General features: G+C 60.1%; 1 protein-coding gene across 4 annotated transcripts; it reads left to right on the top strand.

Annotated features, from left to right (window-relative positions):
- The first annotated feature begins 5,590 nt into the window (after window positions 1–5,590).
- PHF19 (PHD finger protein 19) lies at window positions 5,591–17,386 on the top strand. Of its 4 annotated transcripts, none has more exons than XM_072882921.1 (15): window positions 5,591–5,811; window positions 8,694–8,894; window positions 9,158–9,239; window positions 9,353–9,448; window positions 9,523–9,623; window positions 9,739–9,887; window positions 10,240–10,335; window positions 10,632–10,700; window positions 11,748–11,868; window positions 12,946–13,013; window positions 13,119–13,289; window positions 13,377–13,464; window positions 13,750–13,835; window positions 14,013–14,108; window positions 14,446–17,386. In XM_072882921.1, exons 1-15 carry the CDS (start codon window positions 5,644–5,646, stop codon window positions 14,795–14,797), a joined length of 1,944 nt encoding a protein of 647 aa, XP_072739022.1. In that variant the 5' UTR covers window positions 5,591–5,643; the 3' UTR covers window positions 14,798–17,386. The 4 variants fall into 4 exon arrangements, with proteins under 4 accessions (XP_072739022.1, XP_072739023.1, XP_072739025.1 ...); XM_072882922.1 differs by lacking the exon at window positions 5,591–5,811 and adding an exon at window positions 7,147–7,290 and having other exon boundaries at window positions 9,155–9,239; XM_072882924.1 differs by lacking the exon at window positions 5,591–5,811 and adding an exon at window positions 7,586–7,923 and having other exon boundaries at window positions 9,155–9,239.
- The last annotated feature ends 83 nt before the right edge of the window (window positions 17,387–17,469 follow it).

Below are 17,469 nucleotides of genomic sequence, written 5' to 3' on the forward strand. Positions count from 1 at the left end.
GCCCAGCGCGGGGCCCAGCTGTGCTGTGCGCTGCCCGGTGACCCAGAGCTGACCACCCCCGTCCCGAAGAGCTGATAATGCCAAGAGTCAACCGAGGCGCTCGGGATGAAGTGCCTTGCCTGTGGTCCTGCAGGAGATGGGTGGAAATTTTGGGAAAGAACCCTAAAGCATCTCTCGTGTCAGCGCCGTAACGATAGGGTCACCTTTTCATTGCCGATGGAAGTTGGCATGTTTGTATGGAAGACGTAGCACCCAATATATGGGGGTTTGACCTGGAAAACTGAATAAAGGATTGTACTCCGACTCCCGTGGTGCTACCCCCCCGGCAGCCGGGCTCAGTGCGAAGAGGGATCTGGGGGCAGGGAGGTGAGCGTGGCTGATGATGGCACGATCTGGCACGGCGAGCGTATTCCCAGAGCCTCTTCTGGCTACTGCAGCCAGAGCGGAGCGGGAGGGAGGCGGCAGCTGATCTTACAAGAATTACTGCAGATTAAGATAGTGGCCGGCTCTGCCTCGTTGCCAGGGGAGTTGCTCCATACCTGTGTAAGCTTTCCTCGGCCCTCGCTGGCCGTGGAGCTGCTTTTCCACTGCGGGTTTTTAATTAGCTGCTTTTATCGTAGTGGGCATTGACTTCCCAGGGCGGCTTAGCTGCCTCTTTGCTCCACTGTTGGTTTTTTGTGCAAAATCCTTTTCCACATAGAGCTGTTATTTCTTAAAAATAATTAGGAGGGTTTTCCTTGTGTGTGAGAGACAGAGAGAGAGGGTGGGGGGAAATGAGTAAAACTGTGCGTGGGTGAGAGCTGGGGAAAGAGAGAAAGTGTGTGGGAGAGAAGATGTGAACATGTGTGAGAGAGAATATTTATGTGTATGTGTCTGCATCGAGGGAAGCAAAAGTATACGTGTGTGCATATGTGCAAGTGCAGGTTGAGAGATACATCCAGCGGAGAGTGAATAACCTGACGCCTTCCTGCTTTTCTCTAGTGTGATTCTACCAGGAACAATTTCACTGATTTTCTTCAAATCCTGTGCACAGCCAGGATTGCACTGATGGCAGGAGCCCAGTGTCGCTCCAGGCAGGAGGTCAAATCTCACAGAAGCAGCACAAGCTGCAGGGAGGCAGAAGCATCCGAACTGGACGAATAAATACCCTGGAGAGAGGACGTGATGCACCGGGGCTCTGTCCGTCCCGGTGTGACCGATACCAGTCTGTGCCTGACCTGCCCCGGACACGAGAGTGGGGCAGGACGGGGTGGGCTGGAGACCTCGCTCGGTACGTCCCTTCCGCAGGGGGGAGCAGGGGGAGCCCATGCAGGGCGTCCTCCTTGGAGGACAGGGGTGACAATGGAAGAAGGGACCCGCTTGGTAAAAATCCATTTTAAAAGGTTATTGGAAGCCCTTAATACCAGGGTTTTTTCAAGCCACAGATTCCCGATGGAGAAATCCCTGAAGTAAAACGGGAGGAAAGCTGCAAGGCTGCAGCGTTTGCAGGACCCTGCGTTCATCGTCCCACAGCGCAGGGCTGGGGCGGAGGTGCCTCTGACCGCTTTGGTATGAAATCACCGGAGCAGCATCGTATGGAGCCAGCTTTTGGGATGACTCAGGCTGGGATGGCAAATGTCTGCAAAGGAAGGAAATTCGTTACCAGCTGTGCTCGTGGGGCCGACAGCTCGTTGGTGTAAAACCGTCCCCAGGACGGGACGTAGATGAAGCGTTGCTCATTTACAGCAGGTGAGAGCCAGCCCCGCAGGAAGCAGAGGCAAGCTGAACTGCCGTGAAACTTGTGAAAGTGGCATGTTTATCGTGGGCTCTGTGTGTCTGCAAATTGATGGAAGAGTCTTGAGATTACTCAAGGCCCAAAGCAGCAGCGGGGCACCCTGGAGCCACAGGCTCAAGCCACGGGACGGAGCCCGTGGAGGAGCATCGTGGGCTGGATGAGCAGGACGGGCTCTGGGGCTCACCTCGGCTCCTGAAGAGCAAAAGCAAAGAAGTGGAGCCTGTCATTTCCACCCTGAAGGCTGGGATCCGGGTTGGGGACACCCTGCGAGAGGAAAGGGGGAGTAAAATCCCCCAGGGCAAGCGAGGGGCTACCAGAGCCACCCATAGGGCCATGCCCTGGACTCAGGGGTGGCCGGTGGCACGGGGGTCCCTGTCTGCACAGCATTGCACTGCATAGACACAGCCCAAATTCCTCTTGAACACTGATAATTACAGTTGCACGAACAGGCATTTGCTTACTGCAGTTTTGTAGCTGGGTCAGCAGTGCAAACATCCCTCAGTAAATACAGATCTTCACTCTCCGTTTTTCATTTTTCCCCAGGAATAAAATGGCCTTTTCTTTCTTTCTTTCTTTCTTTCTTCCTTCCTTTCTTCCTTTCTTTCTTTCTTTCTTTCTTTCTTTCTTCCTTCCTTCCTTCCTTCCTTCCTTTCTTTCTTTCTCTCTTTCTTTCTTTCTCTCTTTCTCTCTCTCATTCTCTCTCTTTCTTTTTCTTTCTCTCTCTTTCTTTCTCTCTTTCTCTCTCTCTTTCTCTCTCTCTCTCTTTCTCTCTTTTTTTGGGGGGTGCCTTTTCTGAGTCGTGCTCAGGAACTGCAGACGTGTACATAACATATCTCTGTCAAAATTATGTAAGGGCTCCATTAATATAAAACTTGCACAGCTGTAAGAACACTTACAAGCTCTTCATGTCTTATGCAATTGCATAGAAGCACGCAAAGAAAGTAAGTTAAAAAAAAAAGGATATGGATTAAATTCATGCTAAATAAACAATAAAAAGACATGAAACCCAATGCCTAAATGCTCTTCCTTTTAAAGGCACAGCTGGCATAAAACAGCTGAATGTCAGATTTAACTGCTCTGATTCTAATTACAACCATACCTTTGTTCGAATATGCCCTTTGGTATATCACTTTTCTCTGAAAGGGCTCGAACAAGAGCTAACTCCCCCTGTGCCGCGGCGCATGAGGCACTGCCGGAGCATTACCGTGTCCGTGTGGAATGCATTGAGCCGCAGCGCTTTCCAAACACGGGGCTCTGCTCCGGGCTCTGGTATTCCTGGAATAGGCTCCTGATTTTCATCTCCAAGACCTTCAGCCACAAAACCATCTTGATAAGGAAACGAATGACACTTACCGGGAAAGAAGCCGAAATCGGAGTGATATCAAGAGCTCTCTACTCGAGCAAATCACTTCTGTTGCGGAAATGAGCAGCCAAAGTGATTTTTTTTGGTCTGGACCAAATCAAATTATGCCGAAAAATGGAAGAGAGTTTTAGCGAGTTAAATCAGGACCAGTTGCTCTGTGTTTAATGGCTAGGTTGGCAAAGAGTCATAGTGCTTCTGGAGTTATGATGGTCTAAAATAACCAAGGACAAGCTTTGCAGGGAAAGATAATATTTTTTTTAAATTGACTAACAAAGCTGAAAAAAACCAAGCAAACTTTTAGGCTTATAAGCCCTTCTTCAGGACAGGGAAAGAACTCATAACCTCGCACACAGTTGCTTTGAGCTTAACTTGGTTGTGTTGGTCAATCGGGTGGTTTCAGAGAAAAGGTGGTTGAGACCTGTGGAGCAGCGGGAAGCGTTGGCCGAGAGAGAGATAATCATGTCAATAGCCCCAGGTTACAGTTGTAGCTGCTTTTATTGGCGTGCATGCGTCATATTTTGCCAGCTGAATCTCCAGATGGAAATGGCACTTGTGAATTGTTTTGAACAGCGTACGAGAGAGCTGTGCCGAATCTCGCAGTCTCTGTGCCGCAGCCCCGTGTCGCTCGGCCACAGGAGGCTCCGGAGCGGCTGCAGACAGCGTGAGTCGTTTCTGCAGATCCTATCTCCCCACCAGGCCTGTAGTTCATAGGAAGCTTCGTGTTTGGGTTTCCATTCAATATTCCTCGGCTTCGGTTTCCAAGACTACAAGCCAACATTCAACCCCTCCTCCCACTCCTGTTTTCAAAGAAAGAAAAACACTGTGAAAAGAAGCTACCCGATTTCTGGGCAGTTTTCAAAGCAGAAAGAAAGGCAGCGCCCGGAGCTCCTCACCCCACGCACGCTGCAGGCTCTGCACCGGCCAGGGCTGCTGCCAGCTTCCAGCCAGGCTGAGCCGCGATTCTCCGGGTGCTCCATCCTTGTGCGAGCAGGAAAGTGCCTTCCCCACCTTTGCAAGTGCAGGGTGCAGAGGAGCAATGAAAAGTTTTTAAGGACAAAATGGGGGTGTCGGAGTAGTTAACTACCTGGGGCTTCATTCAAACAATTTTGCAAATGCTGGTTTTGTTTGGAAATTCAGTAGCGGGGAAGGAACCGGGACGACCTGTCCTGGGATCCTGCGCTGGCCCCGCTCCCCGGCCGAGGAGGGCGGAGGATCGCCGGCACTCGGCTTCGCACCGTTGCTCGGGGTCTCATTCATTTCTGTTCATTTGCTTACAGAATAGTCTGCTTCTAACGACTTGATTTAAACAGGGGCTTCCTTGCTTATCTGGCACAGAGAGCAGGTCAGCATCTTCTGCTGGCTCTGCACACCAGGGCACCGAGGCCTTTTCAGCTGGGGATGTGAGAGCGGCACGGAAATATTCATGTCGGCGTGGGCCCGGGTGGTGCTCCTTCCCCAGCAGAGCGTGTCAGGCGTCGTCCCACTGAGGTCCCTGGAGCCCCACCAGTGCAAAACCAGTCACTCAGCTGTGTCCGACCACTGCGCCCTCTCCGGGGGCTGCCGGCAGCCCCGCACCAGCGTCTGCCAGGAGCCAGGAGCCTTCGCACGGTGCCAAAGAAAGGGGAACTCCAGCGGCTGCCCCGACTCCCCAGGGGTGTGCGGGAAAAGCCAGGCGGGTGTGCAGAGGAGGAGGAGGAGGAAAAAGAGGAGGAGGAGGAAGAGAAGGAGGAAAAGGAAGAGGAGGGCAGCACCAGGTAGCTCACCGCAGCGGGAGCTGAGGCCAGGCTCAATGGGGATGGTGTGGCAGGAGCACCCACAAAGATACCAGAGTTAAATGCAATTGCATGGCTTCATTTGTGTTAGGAAATAGAGGATGCATCTCAAATTCCTTTTTTTTTTCTTTTTGTTTGGGACTTTTGTGCCAGAGCAATGTTACTGTGCTCTTTCCACTGGCAGGTGCTGGGCTTGGGGTGCCCTCTCCATGCCGGAAGGTTTGCAGTAAGGTTATCCCTTCTTACACCCAGGAACACTGGAACTTGATCCAGCGTTTGATTTACATGTCACATCATCCGCATTCCCATGGCAAACGACCAAGATGCTGCAAACATAAACCACGGTGGTTGGGGAAGAGGGTGCAAGAATGTCCCCGTTTGCTGCTCCACCAGCACCACGCGGGGACAGGCTGGGCCGGGAGCGCCGCTCCGCAAGTGCAGCAAACGACTCGCTTTCGGTCAAACCCAGCACCACCAACTGCAGCGAAGTGAGCAGCGGTGTTTGTCCAGGGGGAGAGTTATGGTGCAAGAGTTATTTTAATCCTGCGGTGACTCACGGCTAACACATCATGACTCACCACAGAGTTTGGTCGTTTGACTGTTTTGAAGATGTGTCAGGTTCCCCGTGAAGGCGAAGGACGGTGTTTTGTGCCGGGGAACGAGCTGCCATTTTTTTCAGCTGCCTAAACCTCTGCAAACACGGGCCCAGCAGTGGGGCGTAGGCACCGCACGGCATGGCTTGGCATAGCACGGCACAGCAAGGTTCGGCATGGCACGGCATGGCACAGCCTGGCATGGAACAGCACAGCATGTTGGGCCTGCGCCCGCCACCGTCTTCACGTTGTGCTGGGCTTTGCCTTACACACCAAGAACTGCAAAGCAAAGAGGAGAACAGCCTTACGGTACCCATCGCTCGGAGAACCGCGTTTCCCGTCGGGTTCACAGGAGCGGCATCGCCTGCACGCTGCCAAGGGCCAGTGGCAGTGCGGGGAACACTCAGATGCCAATGTTTTATGGGAAAGGTTGATTAAAAAAATTTATTTCTAAGATGACAGAATTACACACAGGTGTTTAAAAGGCGTTTCAGCACTGTGCCTTTCATTCCGGACGCCCAGGGGAGCTGCTCACTTGCAGTGCAAGCTTTCTGCAGGTGTGCTATGAACCCCAGCACAGGGGAAGCCACCCAACAGGGCTGCACAGAGCTCATCGATTACAGGCAATAAAATCCATATTGACTCTGCTTGCGCTTGGCCCAGACCCTACGCCAGGAATCAGCTTCTCTACTGCCTGAGCAGGCCTGAAAACATTTCTTTTTTGGCAGCACTTTCCAACAAACAGCAAATCCTTAAGATTTCTTCTTGGCACGGACCGAAGCATTTTTGCAGTGATTGATTTTCTCTGTTGAGATTCAGAGAAAGGCTACCCCCGTTTCTAGGAATCCCGAGCACAGGTTGTTCCCTCGCACAGGACAATGCCCCGCATGCGGGGCACCCCTGCCCGCGCCCCATCCTGGGGGGCCGGGGGATGCCCCTACCTGGCTGCAGCCGCCGGTCAGGGGGGAGGGCAGGCGGGGAGGTCCCGTCTGTGGCACAGGGCGAGGGTGCCTGCTCTGCAGGTGGTGGGTGCGTGGCTGGCCCTGGGTGCCCCCGGGGGACCCCCAGGTGCGTGGGTGCAGACAGAGGGCTGGTGGGTGATGCTGCATGTGGGGATGTGGGGTGTCCCGGCAGGGCTCTGGGGTGTGATGGTAGCTGGGTGGGGCTGCAGCAGGTACCCACGGGGGAGCAGGTACCCCACGGGGGTCAGTGGCAGGCACCCACGGGGGGTAGCAGGTACCCCACGGGCGGGAGGCAGCGGCAGGTACCCACGGGGGGAGCAGGTTCCCCACGGGGGTAGCAGGTACCCACGGGGGGGCAGCGGCAGGTACCCACGGGGGAGCAGGTACCCCACGGGCGGGAGGCAGCGGCAGGTACCCACGGGGGGGAGCAGGTTCCCCACGGGGGGGGGGGTAGCAGGTACCCACGGGGGGGAGGCAGCGGCAGGTTCCCCACGGGGGGCAGCGGCGGGTTCCCCACGCCCCCGCGTGTGCTCTGCCCTCGCCCCGGGGGTGCTGCGCGCACCCACCGGGGCACGGGGGCCGGCTCCGTGCCGCGCACCGGCCGGGCCAGGCCGACGCGATCCGAGCCGTGGGAGGCGGCGGAGGCGGCCCCGCGCTAATTGCATAAGCGGGACGTCAATGCCCGCGGGAGGCGCGGGGGGAAGCGCGGGAAGATGGCGCCCCGCGCCCTGCCCCCGCCGCACGCCGCCGCTCCCCGCCGCGGCCCCCGGGCGGGCGGGCGCTGACCCGGCCCGGCGGCGGCAGAGGGGCGGCGCGGCGCCCGGCGGTAAGGGCAGCGCCGCGGGGGCGCGGGGCCGGCGGCGCGGGGGCGGCGGGGGCGCAGCCCGGCGGGAAGCGCCCGGGGCGGCGGGGCCGGGGCCGGGGCCGGGGCCGGGCGGGCGGGAGGGCCGGCGCCGCAGCGCCTTTGAATGAGCCAATGGCGGCGGGGCCCGCGGCCGCCGCTCCCGGGGCTGCCCGCGGCGCTCCCGCCCGGCAGGTGCCGCCGGACCCGCCGCCCTCCCGCTCCCGCTCCCGCTCCCGCCGCGGGGCTGGCGGCGGGGAGGGAAGGGAAGGGGGGGGGGGCCGGGCGGCGGCGGCGGCGGCTCGGTGCCCCCCGCCGCCGCTTGCCGGTGGGTCCCACCCGGAGCGTGGGAGCTCCCACCCGGGACGGCGGGGAGCGGCGGGAGCTGTCCCCGTCCCCCCCCCCCCGCAGCCCCTCCGCCGGCCGCGCTCCCCGGGGCTGGGTGGGCGCGGAGCTGCCTCCGCTTTCATAACCGCTCCCGAGGCGAAAATCCGCGCCGGCGGGCTGTGCGCGGCCGGGTGACATGTCGCAGCTCGCTGCTGCGGCTCCTGCCAGCCCCGGTCCCGCAGGAGCTCGCTTTTTTTTTTTTTTTTTTTTTCTGGTCGCACCCGGTTTACCGTAAGTTAAATCCAGGCTATTCTCGGGGAAAAGGGAATGTTATGAGTAGCACGGTCCGGGCAGAGCGCGTTTGCGTTGCTTACGGCACGGTGAGGTTTCGTGTTGTGAGCCGCGGCGTGAGGTCACGCGTGTGGCCGTGATGGGAGCGCAAAGGGGGGAAAAGTAACTTTTCGGTTGTTTTAGTGGTGTCGGTTACGGATCGGAGCTCGGGCTGCGGGGACGGCGCTGCCGGCTGGGGACGGTCTGTTTGCCCTGTGTGCTTCAGACCCGACGGTAGCGAAACTCGGCTGCTCGGCTTCTCTTGCTGGGTACAGTGCTGCCGCTTCCCTGCTCGCGCAGTGGACCCGTTGGTTTGGGGGCTCGTGAAGCTGCTAGGAAGTGGTGAATTAAAAATCCCATTCAATTTCAAGGTGTTATCCCGCAGATGCCCCTTCCCGAGGCTGAGCCCGTGCAGGCCTGTGGCGTGTCCCCATGCCACACGGCAGGGTGGCTCGGTCCTGTGGGAGCCGAGGCAGTCGGGGGGTTAATTCACTCTTGCTCAAAGAGTAGCAAAGATTATGGCTGCGCCCTCTGATTTCACATAAATTACCCGTGGATGGACCTGGCTCATCCATGCTTGTTCTGTGGGTCCTGAGCACCCCGCTGGTGGGGCTGAACCAGCCCCGGGCTCGGTGCTCCCGGTCAAAACCCTCCGGGATGCCATGCTCGGCCAGCAGGCGCGTTGTGTCGCGGCGTGAGGGCAGGGTAACGAGCGTGTGCGTCCCCTCCAGGCTCTGCTGATGGAGACCGCCAAGCTCAACCCCATCATCCGGGATGTCTACGCGGCCGCTGGCCGTGTCCAGCAAGCACCGGCCACCGCCTCGGCGCGGAGGGGCAGCAGCTGCCGAGAGCTCATGGTCAAGCTGACAGAGGGGCAGTACGTGCTGTGCCGCTGGACCGATGGGCTCTATTACCTCGGAAAGATCAAAAGGGTAATGTGGGCACCCAAAAGGGTAAGGTGGGCACCTGAAGTGTAGTTAGCGCCGTTCCCTGGGTCAGCTCGTGGCTTGGAGGGGTGCTGGCCGGGGCTGCAACGCATCTTTGGGCACTGGGGCATTTTGGGTTGATGTCCTGCCCCTGGGTATCACACCCCAAACCCGACTTCCTGAGAGGCAGGGCCGGTCACCAGGGAAAACGGGAAAGCACTGGGAATGGGAGCTGACACCCGGCGGTTCTTCCCGCTCTCTCCCAGCAGGTGAGCGGCTCCAAGCAGAGCTGCCTCGTCACATTTGAGGACAACTCCAAGTACTGGGTCCTCTGGAAGGACATCCAGCATGGTGAGTGCTGCCCCATCCTCCCTTCCCACCACCGTGCCGGGGGGTCCTTCCCAGCACCGCAGAGAGGTGGCTGTGCCTCGCGCGTCTCCGACTCTGCCATCCCCGTCCCGCAGCCGGTGTCCCTGGGGAGGAGCCCAAGTGCAACGTCTGCCTGGGAAAGACGTCGGGCCCCATGAACGAAATCCTCATCTGTGGGAAGTGTGGGCTGGGTAAGTGCGGGCGTGTCGCCCTGGGGGCGAGGGTCCGGCCAGCCCGGCGGCACTGACACCGAGCCCTCCCGCAGGTTATCACCAGCAGTGCCACGTCCCGGTGGCGAGCGGCGGCGAGGGCCCGCTGGGGACGCCGTGGTTCTGCCGCCGCTGCATATTTGCCTTGGCTGTGCGGGTGAGTGGGGCTGCCCAGGGTCACCAGCTCCGTGTGCCACCCGCCCTCGGCGCGGCGGTGCAGGATGCGGCCCCCCGGGCGGCTGTGCTGACCCCCATCCCGCTTGGTCCTGCAGAAGGGAGGTGCCCTGAAGAAGGGAGCCATTGCCAAGACGCTGCAAGCCGTCAAGATGGTGCTGTCCTACAACCCCGACCTGCTCGAGTGGGACTCCCCACACCGGACCAACCAGCAGCAGTGCTACTGCTACTGCGGGGGCCCTGGCGAGTAAGCCCCTGCCTGCCTGCCTGCCGGGAGGGTTGTCGCGTTTGGTTTTGTGGGGAAAAGCATTTGCAAAGGCAGGTGGGATCAGGTTGGAGAGGTTTTCCCCCCAGGAGAGAAGTCCCCAGCTTGCAGGGCATTGCCCTGGGGCCAGCGGCTTTGCTGCCCGTGCTGCCTCTGCCACCGGGTCTCTGCTCACTCCCGGAGGCACCGTTTGCACCCACCTCCATGGCTGCGGGAAATACAAGTTAGGGCCAGACTTTCTCTCCCTGGCTGGGGGGTCCATGCCTCGGAGGGGGCCAGGACGGTGGGTGCTGCGCACCGCCCTCACCGTCACCCGCCTCCTCTCCCTCCCCAGGTGGTACCTGAAGATGCTGCAGTGCTACCGCTGCCGGCAGTGGTTCCACGAAGCCTGCACCCAGTGCCTCAGCGACCCCATGATGTTCGGAGACCGGTACGTCCCTTCCAGACTTTGCTGGGCCGGTGCTGGATGTCAGAGCCGGCTTCCCAGGGGGGCTTGTGCACGGACGCGTCCCCAGCCTGTATCTCCCTGACGCGGCTGCGGCACTGATGCAGATCAGCCGCCCCGGGGGCAGGCGGGTGACCCCGTCCCGCAAAGCCCTGCTCCTCCCGGCCGTGCTGTCAGCATCGGCACCTGGAGCACTGTCCTCACCCCGACCCGTCCCCAGGCCCTGCAGGGCTGCGGGGATGAACCCCACCCCGAGCGCTCCGCTCCCCGCTGTTTTCCAGGTTCTATGTGTTTTTCTGCTCCGTTTGCAACCAGGGACCTGAATACATCAAGCGCCTACCCTTGAGATGGTAAGAAATGGCCCTGGCTCCTTTGGAACGTGCTGGGGTGGCCGAGGGGCACCAGCTGAGCCCTTGCCAGTGGTGGTTTCAGCGGCATGAGTTCATGGGCCATCTCCTGCTCATCCCAGCCCGACCTTGAGCTGGGGCCTTTGCTCGGCGGCAGGCCCCGGGTGTGCAGCTCCTTCTGCCCGGCCCCATGGGGCTGTTTCCCAGGAAAGCTGTTTCTCAATATGCCCCAAACCTACTGTTTGTCTGGGAGCCAAGGTACACATTGCCAGAAGATAACTGCAGAAAGCAATCGGGTCACAAGTCGTCAAATTCCGTGATTAAATACAAGTTTACAAGGTACCTTCTAGCGTACCTTGATGGTCTGAAAGCACTTTATGAAGTGTTTTAACAGGGCCAGCAGCCCAGCTTTTCCCTGCTGTTCCCCTTGTGCTCGGCCGTGTCAGACGTGTTACTGGTGCTAACGGGCTGCTGGGACGCGGCTGCCTCGGGGACATTGCACCGAGCAGCGCAGCAGGCTGGAAGAAGAGTAAGGGAAATCCTGCAGGATATGTTGCTTGGCTTTCTTTTTCAGAGGCGCAAGTGTAAAATCCCACAGGATAGATTGGGTTGTTAAAACAGACGGTGTATTTTCATGTGAATAAGAGCTGTCCCGCTCCTGTACCTAACTGCAGCGAGAGCACACGGCTGAGGCTTATTAAAAAGCTGGAAAACTGGGCAGTCATCCTGGGAGCAGCATGTCCTCCAGCTCATGGGCTCGGCGGTCTCGGCATTTGGGGTTCTCCCTGGCCGTGGGCAGCGTCCCACCCCTCCCCAAAGCTCAGGGGATGCCGTCCTGGCCATGGCGACATCCCCTGGGATGCACGTCCGGGCCAGGGTTGCTTCCCCATGGGGTGTGGGAATGTTCCCGGCTTCCAGCAAGAAGGTTTTGGGAGGGTCACGCTGGGGGCTGCACTTGAGTGGTGCTGGCAGAGCAGAGCATCGTGGTGGGTACCGTCCTGCCGGGGAGAGGGTGGGCTGCTGACCCTCTCACCCCGTTTGCTCCCGCAGGGTGGATGTCGTCCATCTCGCCCTCTACAACCTGGGCGTACAGAGCAAGAAGAAGTACTTTGACTTCGAGGAGATCTTGGCCTTTGTGAACCACCACTGGGATCCACTGCAGCTCGGGAAGGTGAGAACGCACAGCCCGGGCTCGGGCTGGAGAGCAGCTGTGGGGAGGGAGAGGTGCTGCCGGGGACGTAAGTCATGGCTGGTGTCCCCGAAGCCTTGGCGTGGAGGGACCGGATCCTCCTTCCCTGCGGCAGCCGAGACCCTGAGGCTGGGGCAGGTTGGCCGGTGAAGGGCGGTGCTCGCGGTGAAACGGGGCAGTGAGTCTGCCCCTTGGTTGGGTTGGCTTCCCCTCTTAGCGGCCACCGACCCCGAGGTGTGTTTGCATGTTGCTTGTTGGGAAAGGGCCGGAGCTTTGGGAGTGCCCGCTTACCCTAGCCTGAGCTGGCCGGTCCTCGGCCGGTCCCCTGCGGGGAAGGAGCTTTAAAACACCTGCCTGGTTTCTCTGAGTGGGCAGGAGCACCCAGCCTGGGGTGTTTGCACCCGCTGGGAACACGTGGCAGCTCCTGCGTGCTGTTCACCCACCCCCGGGATGGCATCAGAGCGGGGCATCCCCAGCGGGCAGCGCCGGCTGCTCCCTGAGCCGGGAATGGTGTCGGCCCCGGGCACGGGCCCTGGGCAGAGCCAAAGGACTTTTCCTGGGGCTGGGGCGCAGCTGGGGTGGGCGGGGGGTGAAGGATGGAAGGGGACGTGCCCGCATGTTGGCAGTGCCACCGTGCCGGCAGCCCCTCTCCAATGAGCTTGGGCATCTCAGCAAAATCCCGGTTCGTGCAGCGCTCGACACGGGCGGCTCCTACTCTGAATTAGCTTAATCGCCTTCCTCTGCGCTGGGATTTCCCTTTGTTCGGGTGTGGTACCTGACAAGTTTCCCAGTCGGAGCTAGAGCCGGGAGAAGTGCTAAAACCAAGGCACGTTGGAAACCCGTCACCGCGCCGGGACGGATCGGTTCCCCGCAGATGCCTCCCTCCCCTGCGCCGAGGGTGGCCGGTGCCAAACCTGGGCGGCTCTGGGCTTTGGCGTCCCTCGCTCCCTGACCTTGGGCAGGAGCCGAAACCCGGAGTTCGGGTTCCCCCGTCTGTTTAGTTTTTGCATAACCGCAGCGGGTGCCGAGCCCTGCCTGACCTCTGCCGTCTCTCCGCAGCTGACGGGCACCCCGGTCTCCGAGCGCGGCCCCCACCTCCTCAATGCACTCAACAGCTATAAAAGCAGGTGAGCCCCGGGGCGCGGCGGGGCGAGGGACGGGGACAGGACGGGATGCAGGATGCTCCTGCGGCCTCCCCGGCTGAGCCTTGTTTCCTCCCCTCTGCCGCCCAGGTTTCTGTGTGGGAAGGAAATCAAAAAGAAGAAATGCATCTTTCGCCTGCGGATCCGTGTCCCGCCAAACCCCCCCAGCAAGGTGCTGCCAGAGAAAGCCCCCGGGGTGGGCGAGAGCGGCTCCTGCGAGCTGAAGAAGAGGGGAAAAAGCAAATATGTCCACAAAGACAGGTGAGTGGCCAAATTCGCCCCGGCACCTCCCCACTGCCACGCTCCCCTGGGGCGGCCTGGCAGCCTCACCCCCCCCTCGCTTTGCAGCCTGCTGCCACGGCAGCTCCAGCAGCAGAAGCGGCGAGCGGCACGGCGCAAGAGGGCCAAGTTCCTGCTGGAGGACGCCATTCCCAGCGTGAGTCCTTCATCCCCTCCTCTGCACGACCACCCCGGCCTTTGGCAACCTGGTGGGACCCTGTAGCCCCCCCATCCCCGCGAGGTTCCCCGGCTCCTGCGGGCAGGGAGAGCCCCCATCCCGCGTCCTGGGGTTTGCACATGTTCTGTGCCAAGCCTGCTTCCCGGCGGCTGCGGGGCCACGGGAGGGAGCGCGGTGGTGCCGGGGCAGAGGGTGCCGATGCCAGGGCCGCGGGCAGCACCGCTCCGCTCGGCAGTGACGAGCGCCCTTGTTTTCGTGGGGCAGAGTGACTTCACCTCCGCCTGGAGCACCAACCACCACCTGGCCAGCATCTTCGACTTCACACTGGATGAAATTCAGAGCCTGAAAAGGTCCGTGCAGCCGGGCCCAGGGGTGTGGGCAGCAAGGGTGGGCGGTTTAAACGCCCAAGTGTGAGGCAGGGCTGGAAAACCTCTGGCTGCAGAGACGGAAGCGGGAGCGGCTGGGGAGGTGGGGGGCCGCGGTGCCCCTTGTGCCAGGCTGGGGCTGACGCTGCCTCCCGTCCCCAGTGCCAGCTCGGGACAGACTTTCCTATCGGATGTGGACTCCACGGACGCTGCCAGCACCTCGGGCTCGGCCACCACGAGCCTCTCCTACGAGTCCAGGTGAGGGCTGTGCCCCCTCGCCCCCTTCCAGAGGGGTCCCGGTGGCACGGCCAGGGGGGCAAGGGGCTGCCCCTCTCCCCCCACAGCACCCTCGTGTCCTGGCACAGGGATGTCTCGCATCGGGGAGCCTTTCCTCCCTGCCTCCTAAAACGGGCTGATGGTCCTAAAGCGGCGCTGCCTCGCTGGGCACGCAGGGTCGGAGCCGTCGGTCCTTGCTGGGCTCGCCCGAATTCCCGGTGTGCTCCCTCCAGGCTCGCAGCGCGGCGGGCACAGCCAGCACGGTGGGGGGCACCTTTTGGGTGCTGCCCTCACCCCTCCTCTGTCCCCTCCCTCGCAGCCGGAGGACCGTGGGCAGCCGCAAGCGCAAGCTGGCAGCGCCAGTCTACGCCTCGGCGGGGGCGAAGAGGAGAGGTGGGGAGGTAGGCGGGCGCCCGGCCGGAGGGACCCCCGAGGGCAGCGAGGCAGCCTGCGGCCCCGACCGCCCAGACGACGGCATCGACAGCCACACCTTCGAGAGCATCAGCGAGGACGACTCCTCGCTCTCCCACCTCAAGTCCTCCATCAGCAGCTACTTCGGGGCGGCGGGCAGGCTGGTCTGCGGCGAGAAGTACCAGGTGCTGGCACGGCGGGTGACGCTGGAGGGGAAGGTGCAGTACCTGGTGGAGTGGGAAGGCACGACCCCCTACTGAGCCCTGCCAGCCCCCAAACCTCTCCCGGAGCCAAACCAGAGGAGATCGGGATGACAGGGAAACCCTCGCCGCGAAGCAGAGGTGGGGCACTGGCCTGTGGGGAGGGCTGGGACCCCTCCATGCTTGGGGGTCCCGGCTGGGGCCGGCTCCCCGGGAACTGCCACGGGTGGAGGCAGCGCCCGAGCCGGTGCCAGCAGCGGTGCTGCCCAGGGGTGAAACCCACAGCCTTGCCGCTGTATTTTTTTTTTATTTTAACAATTGTTTTATTGGCCCCGTATACGCGAAGAGCGTGGCCGAGCTGCGCTTTCCTGATGGAGCCTTTGGCCGAGCCCGAGGCACCATCGCGGTGGTGGCAAGAGCCGCGAGTGGGTCTGGCCTTTCCCCCAGGCTGGCAGCTGTGTTCTGGAGGCAGAAGGGTCCCCCCGGCACGGCCGGGCACCCCCCGGGGGAGCCCCTTCAGGGGGCACCCCACAACCTGCTCGCGCAGACGGACGTCGTGCCGGTGCCCGGCGCACCCCAGCGTATCCCCGCGTCCGAGCCTGACGGAGCAGACTCGAGGGGCTCCTGCTAAAGCAAAAAGCACCTCCCTCACCTGGGCTTTCACAGCCCCTCCCTGTGCCCACAGGAAACAGCGGGCGACTCTCGCCAGAGCCGGTGTACAGGGTTTTCCTCTTCATCATAAATCCATCCATTAAAGGAATGCCGTTTGTTTTAAATGAGGGGCAAATGCCCCCTAAACAGCCCATGTGTGGCCGGCTTTCGTGGCCACAGGGCAGACGTATGTGGTTGCTCTCGTCCCATGACCTGGACGGCGTGTGATGATGCACCAGCTTCGTTTCCCTGTTCTTCTGACAATCACGGTCTTGGAAGAGATCAGCCAAAAGATACGCCCTTGCCTTAAAACCACCGCGGGCACTTCACAGACTGGAGCCCAAGGCCTTTATTCATGCAGGAAACCTCGTCCTGAACGTGCCAAATGAGCAGACAAACCAAAAAGGCCGAAGAGGACAGTGGGGACGTGGGGAGGGGGTTGTACAGGGGTCCCCGTGGCCATCCCCGTGGCCTCGTGGCTGTGCCTCGCTGGAGAGCAGCCGCGCTTCGTGTTACGGCATAGTGTCGGTGTTTGTGAGCGCGTGGGGTGGGTTTGTCTGCAGAAGAGAAGGAGCAGCCCCCTTCTTTAACTAAAGCAATACTGCCAGGTTGTTCAGGAGCAAAGCAGCTGTCTTTTTAAAAAAAAAAAAATTTCTAATATCATCAGACATATTTGTTAAGATTTTTTTCTAAGAGAGATATATATATTTTTAACGTTGTCCTCCTTGTCTCTCCGCCATCACTGCTGTGGCTGTCCCGTGGGGACGGAGGGTGGGCAATGCCGGGGGGGCTGCGTGGTCCTGCTCTGTCGGCACACCCCGCTCCTATAGCCCCATCGTTGCTCATACGTGCGCTTGCAGGATCTGCTGACCGGAGGGTGAATTGCAAAGGTTGTTTTATTGAAAAAGTATTTAAGACAATTCGTTGGCGTAATCAGCACGAGGGAGCAGGTGACATTTGCAAACCAGAGGCCAAAGCGTGGTCCTTGAAAATAAACCTCTGCTTCAGGTACTGCTGAAATAACGTAGTGGGACACCCACGAAGGGGGGTGGTTTGCCAATTTGTTTTGATCCGTCTGGCAGGCAGCAGGCCTTTGCGCAGCTGCGAGGTGCCGATGCCTCGCGCGGGGCTGCGGCGCAGAGAACCAGCTTCTGTGCAGCCCCGGGAGGTGCCTGTGCGGCTTGGGCAAGGTGTGAGCTGCTTCGGTGCCCACACTAGGAGTCTGAATATTCAGCACAGCAGGTAAAAGCATTTTAACTCCTTTCTGACGCGTTGCCCGGTGCCGTGCACCCAGTGGGGTGCTCGGTGGAGCTGTCGGCCGCTTGTGCGGGGTGAGGTCTGGGAGAGGAGGCTGCGCCCAGCTCCAACCATGAGATGGTTTGAGCCGAGCGGGGTCAGACGTGCCTTGGGGAGAGGTGCTTGGCACCCTCAGAGCCTGCATCTCGGCTCCTCTGGAGGGGAGCATCTCTGGAGGGCCCCGTCATTTTGGGAGACGTGCTGCCAGGACCCCCCATCCCTGGCAGGGAGGGGTGCAGCTCCTGCAGCCAGCCAGGTCACTCCCTGTCCTGCCTTGGCTTGTCACCAAAGGATCGCTTAAAGTATTTCCCTCTCGCGAATGCCTATGAAGCCCTTGTTATTGTGCGAGTTGCTGCCTGGGGGGCTGGTGGGGGCTGCCAAGAGCCGTGCCAGGGCTGAGCGGGGTTATTCCCGAGGGATGCACCCATGGACATTGCACTCGCGGGAGCACCCACAACACGTGGCCCCGGTTCTCCTCTCCCTCTCTTCTCCTTCTCCTCTCCTCCTGGCCTGTTGCAGAGAATTGAATGTGGAGCCTTTAAAAATATTTTTGTTGCAGAGTATATTTTGCATTCGCTGTAATAGATATTATAATGACTCTGTGCACCTTCTAAAGATTTATGAGTTCAGGTTGCTGCTTGTAATAACCAACTCTTGTTATACCCAAGTTGTAATTAATATGTCTGATGTACAATTAAAAAGTCTTTTTTTTAACATCACTGGTTCTTTGTAGTATCAGGATTATTGAGTCTGGGCACTGGGGGTAAGTGTGCGGTCCCAGGCGG

This window comes from Ciconia boyciana, chromosome 18 (genome assembly GCF_034638445.1).
Source record: "Ciconia boyciana chromosome 18, ASM3463844v1, whole genome shotgun sequence".
In the NCBI taxonomy this organism is placed as follows: domain Eukaryota; kingdom Metazoa; phylum Chordata; class Aves; order Ciconiiformes; family Ciconiidae; genus Ciconia; species Ciconia boyciana.

Excerpts from the sequence above, each read along its gene's own strand:
- PHF19 (XM_072882921.1), top strand. The coding sequence starts at position 5,644 with ATGGCTTGGCATAGCACGGCACAGCAAGGTTCGGCATGGCACGGCATG. Across the intron at positions 9,240-9,352 it reads CTGGAAGGACATCCAGCATG|CCGGTGTCCCTGGGGAGGAG; the intron begins GTGAGTGCTGCC and ends CCCGTCCCGCAG. Across the intron at positions 11,869-12,945 it reads ATCCACTGCAGCTCGGGAAG|CTGACGGGCACCCCGGTCTC; the intron begins GTGAGAACGCAC and ends GTCTCTCCGCAG.